The sequence below is a fragment of the Bactrocera neohumeralis genome, chromosome 6, assembly GCF_024586455.1.
Source record: "Bactrocera neohumeralis isolate Rockhampton chromosome 6, APGP_CSIRO_Bneo_wtdbg2-racon-allhic-juicebox.fasta_v2, whole genome shotgun sequence".
In the NCBI taxonomy this organism is placed as follows: domain Eukaryota; kingdom Metazoa; phylum Arthropoda; class Insecta; order Diptera; family Tephritidae; genus Bactrocera; species Bactrocera neohumeralis.
The window spans coordinates 58,690,961-58,707,963 of NC_065923.1; the positions used below are offsets into that span (position 1 = coordinate 58,690,961).

General features: G+C 36.6%; 1 protein-coding gene across 1 annotated transcript in view; it reads left to right on the top strand.

Moving 5' to 3' along the window:
* The window catches only part of LOC126761991 (fat-like cadherin-related tumor suppressor homolog), an 88,812-nt gene that overhangs the window by 55,420 nt on the left and 16,389 nt on the right, over positions 1 to 17,003 (top strand). Inside the window, exons 11-14 of the mRNA XM_050478449.1 lie at positions 2,982 to 3,156; positions 15,662 to 15,933; positions 16,024 to 16,741; positions 16,810 to 16,993. Of these exons, the coding sequence (XP_050334406.1) occupies positions 2,982 to 3,156; positions 15,662 to 15,933; positions 16,024 to 16,741; positions 16,810 to 16,993 (1,349 nt within the window). The remainder of the gene's footprint in view (positions 1 to 2,981; positions 3,157 to 15,661; positions 15,934 to 16,023; positions 16,742 to 16,809; positions 16,994 to 17,003) is intronic.

Below are 17,003 nucleotides of genomic sequence, written 5' to 3' on the forward strand. Positions count from 1 at the left end.
TTCTGCGTAACTGTTTCTTCGACGATGCATTCCATGTATAATATCAAGGCATTTCCGAATAGAGCAATGTTCTCGCAAACGGAAGGCAAGTTGAGAAAAAACTCGTCAATGTCAATTTTGTTGTTGGAAGTATTTTCGCCGGCTGTACTGTATTCTAAGAATTGAAATACACCCTTTGGCCTTCTCCAAATAAAATGCTTCATTGCAGTTTACGCATCGACCAATTTGATACTTGCAGATCTCATCTCGTTCAAGGCCATAACGGTTATTGGCCGCTACGTCCTTTGGTGACGTACTTGCAAACTTATTTGATCGATTTCACCAAATTGCAATACTCAACATTGATATCACAAAAGTTAGTATACAGAGTGAGTGCTACATAAATATGTATGTATGTATGTTATTTTTCATTTTGATTTAGAAAAGTGTAAACAATTTAAATAAACAATAAAAAGTGAGTTTAAGCAATTGAGGGAATATGCATACATACATACATATATATTTTTTAATAAATGACATACAAGTAGTTTTCAGCAATGGCACTGAAAGGAAAACAGATATCTTATTTGAAAACTTTGATAATAAATATAGGGTAGTCAAAATTCTTTTCGTACTTAAACTTATTTTTTTTATTTATACTAATAAATAAATAAACAAATGTGTACCATTTTGGTCGACCAGTTTTTGCAATTTTTCCGCTAAAGACATTATTCCACCAGTGTCAAACTTTCATCAGTGTAAATCGAAATTTCGAAGTTTCCAGAACGGAAACGAATTAATACAACATCGTCTCCGAAAACTTCACAAATTTAATTGGTGACTTGCGTGGCATTCTTCCGCTTTTTTATACAAAAATTTTAAAATATGATGTTTTTCAACTTCACCGATTGAAGCTTGAAATCTCACCTTTCCAACATTATATGATATGACACAATTTGATTGGCAGCACTGGAAATATGTGACTGCAACAACATCTGTTGACAAAATACGAAAACTTTTTTCGACTACCCAATATCACAAAGAAAATAAATCCTTACGTGAAATCGGTCGTTTAGTATGGTATAAAAGTTTTGCTACATTTCAAAAGATCGTTACTAAGTATAAAACTGTGGGAAACACAGCAAAAAAGTCTCGCTCCGATTGTCCACGGGTCTTCTGTCATAGCGAAAATAGCTTAATTGTCGCAAAGTAAGAACAAATCCCTAAATTAAAATCAGAAATGGAAAATGAGATTGGAGTATTGCCCAAACTATTCGACGAAAATTTTATCATGGACGTAGTATTAGAAAAAAGCCTATCGTCAATGGACATAAGTGGATCGCATTTGCAAAAGATTATAAAAGCATTCTGAAATCAAATCGAATTACATACATATGTATACTCTCCAGCAGTGGATTGAAGTCGCACGATAGGCAGCCGCTTTGTCTGAAACCTCGTTTGGTATCGAACGGCTTGGAGAGGTCCTTCCCGATCCTGATTTTTGATATTGCTCAACGTCACTTTACACAGCCGTATTAGTTTTGCGGGAATACCAAATTCAGACATCGCGGCGTAAAGACAATCCATCGGCCCCGCCGCTTCATTGTTCTCCAGACGGGTAATTGCTATTAGCACTTCTTCATGGTCGGGCAATGGAACGTCAGCTCCATCGTCATCGATTGGGGAATCGGGTTCCCCTTTTCCTGGCGTTATACTTTCACTGCCATTCAGCAGGTTAGAAAAGTGTTCCCTTCATAATTTTACCATGCTCTGGGCATCTGTCGGAGCCATCCATGTATACCGCAAATAATTTCCTCACTTTTAAAATAACCCAGTTTCGTCTGCATTGAATATATTGTTTGATTCGTAATATGATTTTTTTAAATGCTATATTTTGTACCGGAAATTAATCATCAAGTTTTAAACTTTAGTTTTACAGTTATAAAAAACGCCGCAAATTACGCGAAAGCAGTGTTAGAAACATAAACTTCAACATACATAGCGTCGTAATGGCGCCATGACAGTCTGCAAAACCTAACGAATTTATTATAATTACGAATTATAAGATGTTACGAAACAAAGTTTCGATTTATAAGAGGTTCAACATTCTTTGCGTTGCGAAAAAAGTACGAATTACGGAGAGAACTAAAATGTATGGAATTTTTACGAATTTTTTTGTAAGGGAAACCTCAATAATTCGTAAAGATTTTGAGAGATTATAACGACATCAAATTTATTCATAAAGATCGAGCGCGTACTGCGAAGTCAAGTGCGTTTTACTTTTTTCTGAGCGCCTGCTCAACCACAATTCGCTTTCATTTAGAATTCCCTCTCATATATGTACTTGGGGGTGACAAAATGAATTGAATAAAAAAGTTACAATAAAATTGAAGAACATAAACAGCCTGGAAACTGGAAATCCTTCCATTTCCCGGTATTTGCATGTTGATCAAAAATTGAAGCATTTTGGATTTAGCTCATTTTATACATATAAAGAACAGAAAATGAACAAAAGTGTCAACATAGCCGACATTGTCGCGAGATGTCGATTCATAGAAATTTGGTCAACATCGCGACGTTGCGCTCAATTTAGCGTCAATATGTAAGCAAGAAATTGTTATACATATGTTTTTTTTAGATATATGCATACAAAATTTCTCTTTTATATACATGTGTACATAGATTAAGTACATTAAATATATATGTATATTAGGGTGCACCTTAGCTATACGGGAGAAAAAAAAATATAGCGTACAGGGCATCAAAATTTGAATAACATGGTCACTTTACCCTCGTTGCGGCACGTCTTCCCATTATCCAATCGCCAAAATTTTTTGCAGAACATAATATTATACTCTAATGCAACTTTTGGGGGGGTGTGATGCCCTGTACGCTATATTTTTTTTCTCCCATATAGCTAAGGTGCACCCTAATGTATATATATGAAAACTACTAATATACGAAGTTTATTTAATTTACTAAATTCTGTATTTTTTTCTTAGGCCACTGCTTGTCACAGTCAAGGACTTGGATGAGGGTGTAAACAGTATGATTGAATTCAAAATTTTAAACAATCAAGCAAAAGAATATTTTGAAATCGATTCATCTACGGGCGCTATTAAGCTTATAAAGCAAGTTGACTACGAAATGAATAAATATTTTCGACTTGACGTAATGGTAAGTTTATTTTCTTTAAAGAAGCATAGGAAAACATTAAATTATTCTTCAGGAGATTCAAGCCAGCCCGTTTTATCTGAGTATAATAATGATGTTTTACACCCCAATTTTTACAGAACACCGCATATAACGTAATTTTTTGAGGTTAAAAAGTTTATGTTCCAATGTGTATACCGACCTACGTCTGTCTCCTAAATGAATCCGATCACCTAACCGTTATACGTATCACCTAAAACTAATCTAAGTAGATATGGGGTTAAATATACATAAATGATCGGGATGACAAGATGAGTTGAAATCCAGGTCTGTCCGTCCGTCCGTCAGTCCGACCGTAAAAGTTTTAACTTGAGTCAAAAATTAGATATTTCGATGAAACTTGGTACGCTCGTTCATTGGCAAAAAAAACTACGAGTTCATAGATGGGCGTTATCTGACCACTGCCACGCCTACAAAACACCTTTAACCTAAAACTTATAAAATGCCATAACTAAGCACTAAATTAAGATATAAAATTCGAATTTGGCCGAGGGTATCGCAGTAGCAAATTGCATCTGCGGGCAGACAAGTTTGAATAATAATAGATTTAATATACATATCTCCTAACCCACTAAAGCTACAACAATCAAATATATTCCATTGATTATCATGTCCAGCAATTGCAGGAATTCCTACCGATACTGTGAAAATGTATGAAATGGATGATAACCCCGCTCACACCCATATATAACGGTACTGTTAAAAATTACTGAAAACGCGATATCTAAATACGCCAAACAAATTAAACCCCCAAGATGGTATGACAGCACTTTAACGGAGTCGGGGTAAAATTGGACGATGGGCTTAGCACCGCCCACTTTTAGGTAAAAACACATACATATCTCCAAATCCGCCCGACCGATTTCAACTAAATTCGGTATATGACATTCTACGGAAATTCCTATTTCTCAGAAAGAATCGGCGGGAAATCGGACTACAGCCAACGCCTACTTCCCATATAACACAAAATTTGAAACTTTCACTTTCTAGTATACAAACCAAGAATGAATTAATATATCGGGTGATTTTTTAAGAGCTTGATAACTTTTTTTTAAAAAAAAACGCATAAAATTTGCAAAATCTCATCGGTTCATTATTTGAAACGTTAGATTGGTTCATGACATTTACTTTTTGAAGATAATTTCATTTAAATGTTGACCGCGGCTGCGTCTTAGGTGGTCCATTCGGAAAGTCCAATTTTGGGCAACTTTTTCGAGCATTTCGGCCGGAATAGCCCGAATTTCTTCGGAAATGTTGTCTTCCAAAGCTGGAATAGTTGCTGGCTTATTTCTGTAGACTTTAGACTTGACGTAGCTACGTAAATAAGCAAAATTGCCGCATTCCAACAGCATCTTTGAAAAAATACGGTCCAATGATTCCACCAGCGTACAAACCACACCAAACAGTGCATTTTTCGGGATGCATGGGCAGTTCTTGAACGGCTTCTGGTTGCTCTTCACCCCAAATGCGGCAATTTTGCTTATTTACGTAGCTACGTCAAGTCTAAAGTCTACAGAAATAAGCCAGCAACTATTCCAGCTTTGGAAGACAACATTTCCGAAGAAATTCGGGCTATTCCGGCCGAAATGCTCGAAAAAGTTGCCCAAAATTGGACTTTCCGAATGGACCACCTAAGACGCAGCCGCGGTCAACATTTAAATGAAATTATCTTCAAAAAGTAAATGTCATGAACCAATCTAACGTTTCAAATAAAGAACCGATGAGATTTTGCAAATTTTATGCGTTTTTTTTTTAAAAAAAGTTATCAAGCTCTTAAAAAATCACCCGATATAAGGATAAAACTTTGCACGGAATAAAAATTGCGTAAATCGAACCAAAACAGTTCAAGCCTCTAGGTACTGAATATGTGTACTAGTGCTTACAGTTGACTTTCTACCTAAAATACCTAATATTATTGAAATTCAGAGAAAATCTTTTCCTGATAGTAGTATGTGTGCCACCAAAGGGTACTTCTCTTAACGGCCATATATCTAATATAAAGATTTTCGGAATCCCGGGTGACTTTATACTACATACATATGTATATCGGCCAATATGTGAATTATCTTAATAAAATTGAGAGAGCGTGTTTTTTATGACGGTGCACATTTCTGCTTAGAATGAATAAATTCGGGTGAAAACTCACCCTAGACCCCATATAACTAATAGGCCTTAAGTACCTGAAGGTACTTCCTTGAATCCTTGCAAGCTGCAATGTTATAAAATGTTCGGTTTTTTCCGAACTTAGCTCTTCCTTACTTATCTTAATTACTTTCAATTAAATAATATATAATATATGTACAGTCAAACCTGGATAAGCGAGAGTTCAAGGGAGCTCAATCTCATTCTCGCTTATAGAGGTTTCTCGCTAACCTGAGTGCGATAAAATAACAAAGTTATTTATTTCCACGCAATAGAATAGGCACAATATTGACAAGAAAACAATACAAAAACAATTGTAGGAATTGTCACGAAAGTTAAGAATGAGCCATAAAATAGCAGATGTTAAATTTTGTAGTTTGTTTTGTCATATGTTACTGTATGTGTGTATCTTTTATGTATGTATGTGTTCTTATTGTAACTATAGTTCCTCCTAAATAATATACATAAATAAATAAAGCTTGACTGTCGCTTATAGAGGTATAGATAAGTATTATTCTCACGACTCTCTCTTATAGAGGATTCTGTTTCTCGCTAATAGAGGTTTTGGGAGCTTAAAATGACGGGCCCTGGCACATTTTTAAGTTCGTAGTTTATTTCGAATTTTGTGTGAAGTTCTGGCATGTTTTTAATTTAATTTGGATAACAAATATGTAAGTATTTCGTCGATATATGTATGTATGTATATTAAAATGAGGAGGAGAAAACATTCCACGCCGGAAAAGAGAGTGCTTATGTGCAATGTTGGCAAAAAAGGAAAAAAGGCCGGAACTGCTGAAATCATGCCCTTTATCAACAAAAAGATACCAAGAAAACCAGGACTACGTAGAACCGATGTTAGTGTTGACAAAAACCTAGTACGGAAGAGAAAAGCCGATCCTTTTAAGTCAGCCAGAGAGATTATGATCGAAGTTATTCACGAGTATGGTGTGGACGTGTAAGCGTAGGAAGACGACTCAACAAATCTCACCTTTTTGAAAAAATTAGCAATAAAAAATCACTCCTGTCAAAACGCCACATCAAAATTCTACTGGCATTTGCAAAGGCCCACAGAGACAAGCCAGCACAATTTTGGAAGAACTTGTTTTTGAGCGACGAAACCAAGATAAATAGGAAGGCTCCATATGGAAAAACATTTGTAGATATGTCGATCACAAGGTCAAACCCATCAAACCATTAAGCAAGGCGGTGAAAGTATTATGGTCTGGGGCGTGTTTTCAAGACATTGCATCGTGCCAATTGACTGAATAAATTGTAAAATGGACCAGTTTTAGTATTTGGATATACTGAAAAATAAAATGGAGCCATTTGTATTTGAATCTATGCCCATAAACTCGACATTTATGCAATACTCTGTTCCGAAGCACACCGCAAAGGTAGTAAAGCATAGGCTCGGCAATAAAAAATTTAGAATATATGAGTGGCCGGCGCAAACCCAGATCTGAAACCAATAGAAAATTTCTTTATGATATCAAGTTCAAAATAGCAAGCAAAAACTTTAAAAATGTTCATGATTTATGGGCTGGAATTGAGGAGGCTTGGTATTCAATCCCAAAGGAACGATGGGAAAACTGGTGAACAGCATGCAGCGAAGATGTGAGAGGGTGATTAAAAATTATGGATATAGTACAAAATTCTAACGAAATGAACAATCTTTGCAATTTTTTAATCATTTTTATAAATTTGCTTACCTTTTTTTAAACCCTTTTCAAATTATGCTATTTATGTGTCCTAGCTGTGATATAGGATGTTGATATTTTCGTTGTTTTGTCGATAATAGCATATTTATTGTTTTAGTGTTTTAGTAATATTAAAGTGAATAATTTTTAAAATAAAAAGCTTGCCTCTTTAAATCCGTAAGTGATAAACTTAAGGAATAAATAAATGTTTTCTTATTTGACGACCAAGTGTGCTATTGACTACATAGCAAATAAGCGAATGCTACTTACATATATCGAAATAATTATCTTCGTGGTGGCGGCGTTAAACCAAATTTAGTCTACTTAAAGGGCTATACCAGAGTAACGCATGAAATTTAGGCGATTTTTGTGATTTTTTTTTAAATATTGAAAAATAACAAAGTTATGTGCTGTCTTCGGAGGTGCCAAAAACAAAGTGCCTCAACTGCTGACATGATTCCGACCGAATGAGTATCTGAAACACAAAAAATCAAAAAGTTTATTAAACTTAAAGATATTTCCTATACAATGACCTACGATCTTTGAAAACTATCAAAAATTAATAAAATGGCGTAATTTAGAAAAAAATATTTTTTTTTGGTAAAAAATGGTCGTCTTTTTAATGCCAAATTGACAATTTTCAACCAATCAAAAAGAGGCCATTGTATAGTAAATTGTATTAAACAATACTCATTTTTATTTTAAATCGAGCGGTTAATTTCTCGTGGAGTTATGATGTCAGCAATTTTGAAAATTATCGTTTCGAGAAAAACGCGTTTAAAGTTTCACTTATAGTACATGTTTGTACCTGCGAGCGATCGCTCTTTAGAACGCTGCCATCCAAAAACTATACAAGATACGACCTTGCCGATTTCAAAGGAAAAAAAGATTTTGGAAACTATCGAAAATGCAACAAAAAACCATTTTTTTTAAAGTGTCACACTAGTATAGCCCCTTAATGCTTTTAATGTAGTTTCGTTTTGTTAGATTTTGAAACTTTTCGACAAACAAATTGGAATTCAAGATGTGGAAATTCAATTAGAATGTAAATGAAAAAACGGGTGATTTTGCCAAAAAGGCATCCGTTAAGACCATCTGCAGTAATAAACGGATAACTGTGCCAATTTTCACTTCTTTTCGTGCTGTGATTCGAACGTTCTACAGTACATAACGAAATATCGTTTAATTTTTATACCCTGAACAGGGTATTTTAAGTTTGCCACGAAGTATGTAAATAAAATTTAAATGATCAGTATGTTGAGCTAAGTCAATTTAGCCATGTCCGTCTGTCTCAGAATCAGAATCTAGTGCTGATATGAAAAACTTTTGCATTTGACAAAATATATTCACAAAATTTGGTATAGCTTATTTTCTAAGGCAACAATGTAATATCGGAAGAAATTGTTCAAATCGGCTCACTATAGCATATCGCTACCATACAAACCGAACAATCGGAATCAAGGGATTGTATGGAAAACTGTCGCATTTGACGTGGTATCTTCATGAAATTTGGATTACTGCTTAAGATAATAATATAATCACCGAAAAAATTGTTCAGATAGGATTACGATAGCATATAGGTTCCATACAAACTGAATGATCGAAAATGCTTGGATGGGAAATGTATTATAGAAATAAAAATATATATTACATTTGCTCTGTGTTTTTATAAAACAAACTGTAAATATATAATATATACATATAATGATATATATGCAATAATACATAAATATTACAAATTTTTTCATTAAGTTTATGTTAATAATAAATCTTTTAAAATTTTAAATAACTATAAACGTCTATAAGATCCATTTTCTGTATAAAATAAAAATAACTAGTAAAATGTTTTCCTTTGGATGAAAACCACCGGCCGGCTACGTCTTTAGATTTACTTAAACACATAGTTACTTAAAGAAATGCACTTGTGAAGGGTATATTAGCTTCAGTGCAGCCGAAGTTAACGTTTTTTCTTGTTATGTATGTATAAGATAATATGTACATACATATCTGTTTAAAACTGTCAAATAATTCCGTATAACGGTGTCTTTTTAAACTATCTATCACTAATGTCCGATTTCATACAAACTTACATTTCTTGTATGTGTAAGAATACCGTACTCGCATACGCTCGTTATAGTTGACAGTCAAACAATTAAAATATAGAACTTTATTAAAATATATGAAAATATGACAGTTTATGCATTTTTTTTAAAAACGTTCTTAAATACTGCGTACTCGCTATTTTACGTTGTTCACTCGCTGACAGTTGCTTTTTGACTGTGCCCTTTTGGTTGCTGCCACTTGCTTCATTTCATTTGACACTTGTTGGGCAACAGAGTTGCCATCGCTTACAGTCGGCTTTCCTGACCCAATGTGGCGCCCTCGCCTCATCTTTGTTGTTTATGTCGTCTGGATCATCTGGTGGTAACATGCACCAAGTTTTAAGTTGATCTGATGCAAATACGGCTTCGTATTGACGTTGTGTTCATTCGGCATGAGGTAAGTCTTCAATTACATAACGATCATTTGGCAGGACTTTGGTGATGATGAACAGTCCTCTGAATCGTGGTTCTAATTTACGTGATGCACCGGAGCTTATTGGTTCGTTTGTAGTCAATACGAGATCACCTTCGTTGTACGTCTTCGGTTGATTATGCTTTGCGTCGTATAGCTTCTTGGCTTGTGCTCTTATGTCGTTTATTCGTTGAGCGGTGTTGACTCGTAGTTTTTGTAGGTCGGTGTCGTTTATCAGGTCACCATCATCGTCTTGAAGTGCCTGGATAAGTTGATTCTGCAGGATGTCTCGTGGCACGTATCCATAAAGTAGTCGGAATGGTGTACAACCTGTGGTTTTATTCGGGTTGGTATTAATGCTCCATTGTATTTGACGTAATTTGTCGTCCCATCGTCTTTCGTCATGAGTAGAAGGTAATAGCATGGATAGGATGACGCGGTTAGCTCGTTCAGCGTGTCCGTTAGCGCGTGGCGTCCGCACTGCGTTGAGAATATGTTTGACGTTGTTTTCATTGCAAAACTTTTGGAATGCTTTTGAAATGAAGGCCGTTCCTCGGTCGGATTTGATATGTTCAGGCATTCCCAGATAGCTCGTGATCTCTAGCTGTACCGGGATTACATGGTTTGTTGCGGTACTCTTGACTGCCCGTAGGATTGTGAATTTGGTAAATGAATCTACAATTACCAACACATGCTCGTTGTGTTTTGAACTTTTTTGGAACGGACCCAAATGATCAATGTGTATTGTCGTAAACGGTGTTGGTTTAACGTTGTCGTAGTGATATCGACCCTCATGTCGTCCACCAGGGATTTTATTTAAAGCACAACCCACACATGAGTTGATGTAGCTCTTTACGTAATTACGCATTCGAGGAAACCAGAAGAGATTAAGAATTCGTTTTATTGTTTTGTCAACGCCCATATGACCTGCCTTATCGTGGCATTCGTGAAGTATTTGGAACCTTAACTGCTTCGGAACAACCCATAGTAGTCTGTTGTCGTATTTTCGATATAAGCGACCCAGTTCAACAACGTAGTCGGGATATTCTGGTTTCACCTCATTCTGTATTTCGTTAACGATGTTTCTTATTTTCTCGTCTTGTAGCTGAACACTAAACAACCAATCTGCCTTGTCGATAATTATCTTGGAGATTTTGAGATCAGCGGTATCTACTTCGTATGCCTCTTCGTAAGGTATACGGCTCAACGCATCGACATGGGCCATACGAGCTCCTCGTCGATGTTGAATTTCAATGTCGAATTCTTGGATTCTCAACCACCATCGGCCAATGCATGGTATTAGCTCCCGTTTCTCCATCGTTGTTCGTAAAGCGTTGCAATCGGTGATAACTTTGATCTTCTTTCCGTATACGTAGTATTTGAATCTTTCCAATGATTCCACAAACGCTAATGCTTCGAGTTCATAGCTATGGAAACGTTTTTCGTTGTCTGTAGTAGAGCGACTAAAGTATGAGATCGGGTGCAGTTGTCCATTCTCGACTTACAACAAAACGCTTGCAAGGCCGATAGAGCTTGCGTCCGTATATAGTTCGTGTTGGGCTTCGATGCGGTAGCTGGTTGGTTTCGATGATAATGCGGATTTGAGTTCGTTGAATGCTGACTCTTGCTGTTGTCCCCATGCGAATGCGGTGTCGTTGTGTAGCAATTTGCGTAACGGCTCAGAAATAATGGAATAACCAGTAGCCACTGAGACCTAAGAATTTGCGTACTTCAGTGACATTTCTCGTCTGTGGAAAATTTACGATAGCGTTGGTTTTGACGTTGCCTGGACTGATGCCTTCAGGAGTTAGCTGATGTCCCAAAAATGTTATTGTTTGCGTGAACAACTCACATTTGTTAACGTTCAATGTGAGTCCACAGGTGCGTAGTACTTGGAGTATACGATAAAGCTTTGTATACATTTCGTCGAAAGAATTGCTGCCAATAAGGATGTCATCCATATAATGCAGCATGTCGCCCATCTCCACACGTCTTTGGATTTCTGCCATGAGTCTATTAAACACAGGTGCTGCATACTTTAGACCAAACGGCATGCGTTTGAACTCACATAGGCCGTCCGTTGTGATAAGAGTAGTGTATTTTCGACTATCGGGTGCCATTTCGATATGATAGTAGCCACTATTCAAACCGAGTGACGAAAAGTATCGGAAACGTTTTGCTTCATGTAGCCGTTCTTCAATATTCGTGACTAGAAAATTTTCTTTCTTTGTCATCTTATTAATTCGTCGGTAATCGATACATAACCGATCACTCCCTTCTGCTTATTGACTAAGACCACGGAACTTGCGTATTCGGATGTCGATTTCGTGATAATATCACGCTCAAGTAATTCTTCAATCATCTTGTTGACAATATCACGCCTCGGTTCTGGGATACGATAAGGCGCTTAAAATATGGTGCGATTGCTCTCAAGTTCGATGCTAGCTTGAACTATGTCAGTTTTGCCAATATCTTTCAGCCCACTGGAGAAAACATCGGCATAGCTTGCCAGAAGACCTTGCATCTTATTTCGTTCTGCTTCATTGCTGAAATTGGACATTAGTTTGGAAAAATTGCTCTCAGTTATTAACGTCGTCTGTACTGCTCGTCTGCTTCCGAATATTGTGCGACCATTTTCAACTTTCAGCGTAATGTTTGCATTGATGATAACATCTTGACCTATTAAAACGTCTTGTTCTAGTAACTCGTCATCAGCGATGTAGGCTTGCATCTCGATGTTGATTCCGTCGATGGTGATGTCTATGGTAATAGCCTCCGTGAACGTACGCACCCCTCCGCAAATGCTTTTTACTTGTAAGCAGCATTTTACGGCTTTATCGTCGATGCGTTTGGCTACTGACATACGAATGATGCTGCATTGGCTGCGCTTTTATGTAGACTAATTTTTTGCACTTTGTTACACGTTGTACAGCGATGTCGTTTCTGCGGCAATGAACATTTGTTGGAGAAATGTCCGGGTGCGTTGCAATTGTAGCATTTCAATTGTTCATTGTTCAAATGTTCATTCATCTTTTTGTTTCGTTGACTCAGCATATTTTTCGTTATTGTTGTCTCGCTTGCTTGGTTGAGATACTTGTGGCTCACTTAGCCCTCCGCGATTAGTGAAATAATCCTCGATGACGTCTCTCATCTGTTTCGTTGTTGTAAACTTCATTGCAGAAATGCTTTGTTGGAGTTCTCTATGTTTTAATCCAGCTCTTGCATAGCGTATAATGGCTGCCTCACTCAGTTTGTAACGTATACCTAGTGCCGCCCCTCGAAAACAATATTCTTTTACGATTTCTTTTGGCTTCCTCGTTGCATTGGCCATCACGAAATAAATTTCCGTCACGAACCAAATTCGTGTCGTAACGCATTAGCAAAATGTTCTCAAGTTGTGTGTAATGTGAGTGATGCATCCAACCACATACGTGCAACTCCTCTTAGTCGTGTATAAATAGCCAACAATAAAAATTTCTCGTCCCATCTATGTATGTAAGTATATGCTTCAACTACTCGATCGACTCTGTCAATAAATTGCTCTACCGTAATGCTTGCGTTATTCGTTGGATCAAATTCCGGCAGGGTATTTGCAATTTCTTTTACTGATGCGTGTCGCATATTCCCGTTCGTTGAAATATTCCCGTTCGCAGAAATAATTCCGTTGCTTAGAATGCGTGTTGTACCGTTGTTGTTAGTTGCCACCGTGCTGTCGTCGAAATAGCGTCAGTGGCGTGGCTTAACGCCTGCGCTATCGTTGCTATCTGCGTTTTGTACCGTTTGTACCTCTTGCGTGCTGGCTGTACCAGTACCGTTATTTTGTGCTTGTAGTAGCTGTACCATCATTTCGCGTAACTGCTTCATCTCCTGCTGCAGTTGTGCCACCGTTGATATCTCGGATGACTCCTCCGTAACGTTGATTTCTTGGATGTCCACCTCGTCGGACTCCTCATATGCGCTAAGACGTTGCAACAACTGATCTCGCGTGCCAGTCGGCGCTAATTGCCTTTCCCGTAGCAACCTCCATCGTATCGTTTTTATGTATCGTTTATATTATAAATATAATATATCTGCAGGTGCCTGTAGCCTTATATAGCATTATATATCTGCAGGTGCCTGTAGCCCTTCACCAACGCACATGTACTTACATATCGTCACCTGAAATGCAAAATAACGAAACAACATTTTCGGAAATTTACAATGGTGTGAATAAAACACGAAATAAAATGGAACATGAGTGAAAAAAATGTTAATATTGGTTAAAACTGGTTTATATCTCAGTGCAGATCTTGAAAATGTTGAAAATATGTAATATTATGTATGCAATTTGAAGTAGTGAAGCGTAATCAATAAGACACTCAATTTCGAATTTTTTGATGATACGTTATTTTGCATTTCAGGTGACGATATATACTTATATTATGTAGACGTGTAGGGGTTTATCATCCCACTTCTGAACTGTAAGAACACAGTACTCGCGTACACTCGTTATAGTTGACAGTCAAACAATTAAAATATAGAACTTTATTAAAATATATGAAAATATGACAGTTTATGCATTTTTTTTAAAAACGTTCTCAAATACTGCGTACTCGCTATTTTACGTTGTTCACTCGCTGACGGTTGCTTTTTGACTGTGCCCTTTTGGTTGCTGCCACTTGCATCATTTCATTTGACACTTGTTGGGCAACAGAGTTGCCATCGCTTACATATGTTTTATCATGCTGGGATAATGGGGTTTCAAACAACAGTGATATGATATCTTAAAAAACAATAACTGTTAAGAAAGTGTAAATAATTTTTAGTCAATGTAATATAATCTATACAATTACATAAGTTCTGAATATATGTAACATCATTCAAATGGCCTCCACGATTTGCAGGAACGAATTCGATGAATCCAATTTTTGATTACTTTTTTCATTAAATCAAGACGTATGTCATGAATAGCACTTTTATATTGGTTTCTAAAGCTTAAGGAGAGTCTGGTTTATTGCTAAAGACCAATGACTTCAAATAACCCCTCAAGAAGTAGTCTAACCATTAGTTAAATCACAACTTCTTGGAGGCCATCTAAGAACACAATTTCTAGAAATAGTCGAATTTCCAAACATTTTCCTAAATAATTTGATTGTTGCACGTGTTGTGTGGCACATAGCCTCGATTAGTGACACCGCCTCATTTCGAAGGAAGAACTAATCAATGACTCCACCAGACCAAAAACCACACTAAATTGCCAATTTAGGTGAATGTAATTGTTTTGTTTACTGCTCAAATCCTTTCTCAAAGTCCGCCAGGTTGTGGTTTGAGACAGTCCCAATTCTTGAGAACGTCTTGGAATCGACAAATTGCGGTCTTCAGCAACACTTGCTGAACTTGGGGCGGTTCTTTATCTTATTGGCATTTGAACATTATGTAAAGAAATGTACGCTCGGAATTTTCAACAATTCGACGAATAGCGAGCACAAGTGGACGAATAATTTGTAAACGATTCTGTTACTGATTGCAATGAGCAAAAAAATATATCAAAACATATTCAAAATGGACGAAATGACACTTAGTAATCGTATCATCCCTATTGGAAAACCCTCTATCTGGAACATCCTGCAAGAGAGAGAAAATGAGAGCGATCAATATTAAACCTACAAAAGATTAATGAAAATTTTGACAAAATTGCGATTTAGTTCTCTTTTAGCTCGATTTACTTCACGCAGCTTTGCTTCACATTTTTTTATCTATCACAATAAGAGGTGTGTAAAATAGGCCGCAGTGGTAGTTTGAAAACAAAATGAATTAGTACGGCTTAAATCTGTAAAATACGTTGGACGGGGTTAAAGTTCGAATCTGGTTTAACCAATTTGTTCCTGACGACGAAGGGGTGTGGCCTCTACTATGGGCTAGAGCTGAACGTAATAATACACAAATTTCTGAATTAAATTTCAGCTGTAACACTAACTCTACTAACTCCAAATGGTATCTGATTACATCTGATTGTTCCTGCATTTTTTTTGTTTAGTAAAGTAAAGACCTTATTTTGTTTGGTCAAGTTGTCTTGCAAATCATTATAGAAGGGCTTTTACCGATTTAATTAATATTTTTAATAATAATTCTTTTAGATCAATGACTTGGGCGCACCAAAATTATATGCCAAATGTCATTCAACTATACATATCAGTGTTGAAAATATCAATGATTGCCCGCCGGTTTTCGCCAAGAACTACACAAATGTCACCCTGTATCACCCCACATATGAGAATATCATAATAACCGAAATGAATGCTACCGATGCCGATTTGGATGAAAATACAAAAATCCGTTATGATATTATAGATGGGAATGCAGATGGTTGCTTTGAGATTGATGCGGTAACGGGAATCATGACCACCAAGTAAGACATATCCTACGGCTATATGTACAAATACATACTAATAAAGAGTTATATAAATGTTTTTTGGAAATTGAAATAATATTTTTTTAGGGACATAACGCATTTGGATACCTTTTATACGCTTCACATTAGAGCTTCCGATGGCCTGTACTCAGCCATAGCACAAATTGACATTAACATTGAAACCTTGTCCACACCGGGCTTTGTATTCCAAAAACCTTCGTACATATTTTCAACAATCGAAAATTCTTCCAAAATCGTAACCGTTGGACTAGTTAATGTTGTGGGTAATCTATTGCACGAGAATGTCGAATTTAGTATTTTAAGTCCAACGAAGATGTTCATAATCGGCAAGACATCGGGTGCAATCAAAACAACAGGGTTACCTTTTGATCGTGAGAGTCAAGACAGTTACACAATAGTAATTGAGGCACGTTCCTTACTGCTCTACGAAAAATTCAAGCAAATGCGTCGTGCTATTGTGCGTGTAGATATTTCCATATTAGATGTAAATGACAATTGTCCTATCTTCGTGAATTTGCCTTATTATGCTACACTATCGGTGGACGATGCCAAAGACACCATCATAACTAAGGTTAAGGCTGTTGATCTTGATAGCTATGAAAATGGTGAGGTGCGATACGAAATGAAGAAGGGAAATGGTGAACTCTTCAAGGTTGATCGTAAATCGGGCGAATTAGTGTTGAAGCAAATTATTGATGGTAGTACTAGAGTTTACGATTTAATTATCGCTGCTTATGATGGTGCGATATCACCTTGTTCCACTGATGCAGCCGTTAACATAAAGGTGAGTAAATGAATATGAAGATCAAACCCAATAAATTCGATTAACTTTGGATGTATCTAATTTTCTAGGTGGTTGATCGCTCGATGCCAACATTCGATAAGCAATTTTACTCAGACGTTGTGAAAGAAAATGCAGAATTGTTTTCAGCGCTCTCCATTGCAATACAGGCGGAAAGTCCACTCAAGCGAAAACTAATTTACACAATATCAATTGGAAATGAGGATGAAGTATTCGAAATAGATTACAGAACTGGTAAGTCAAA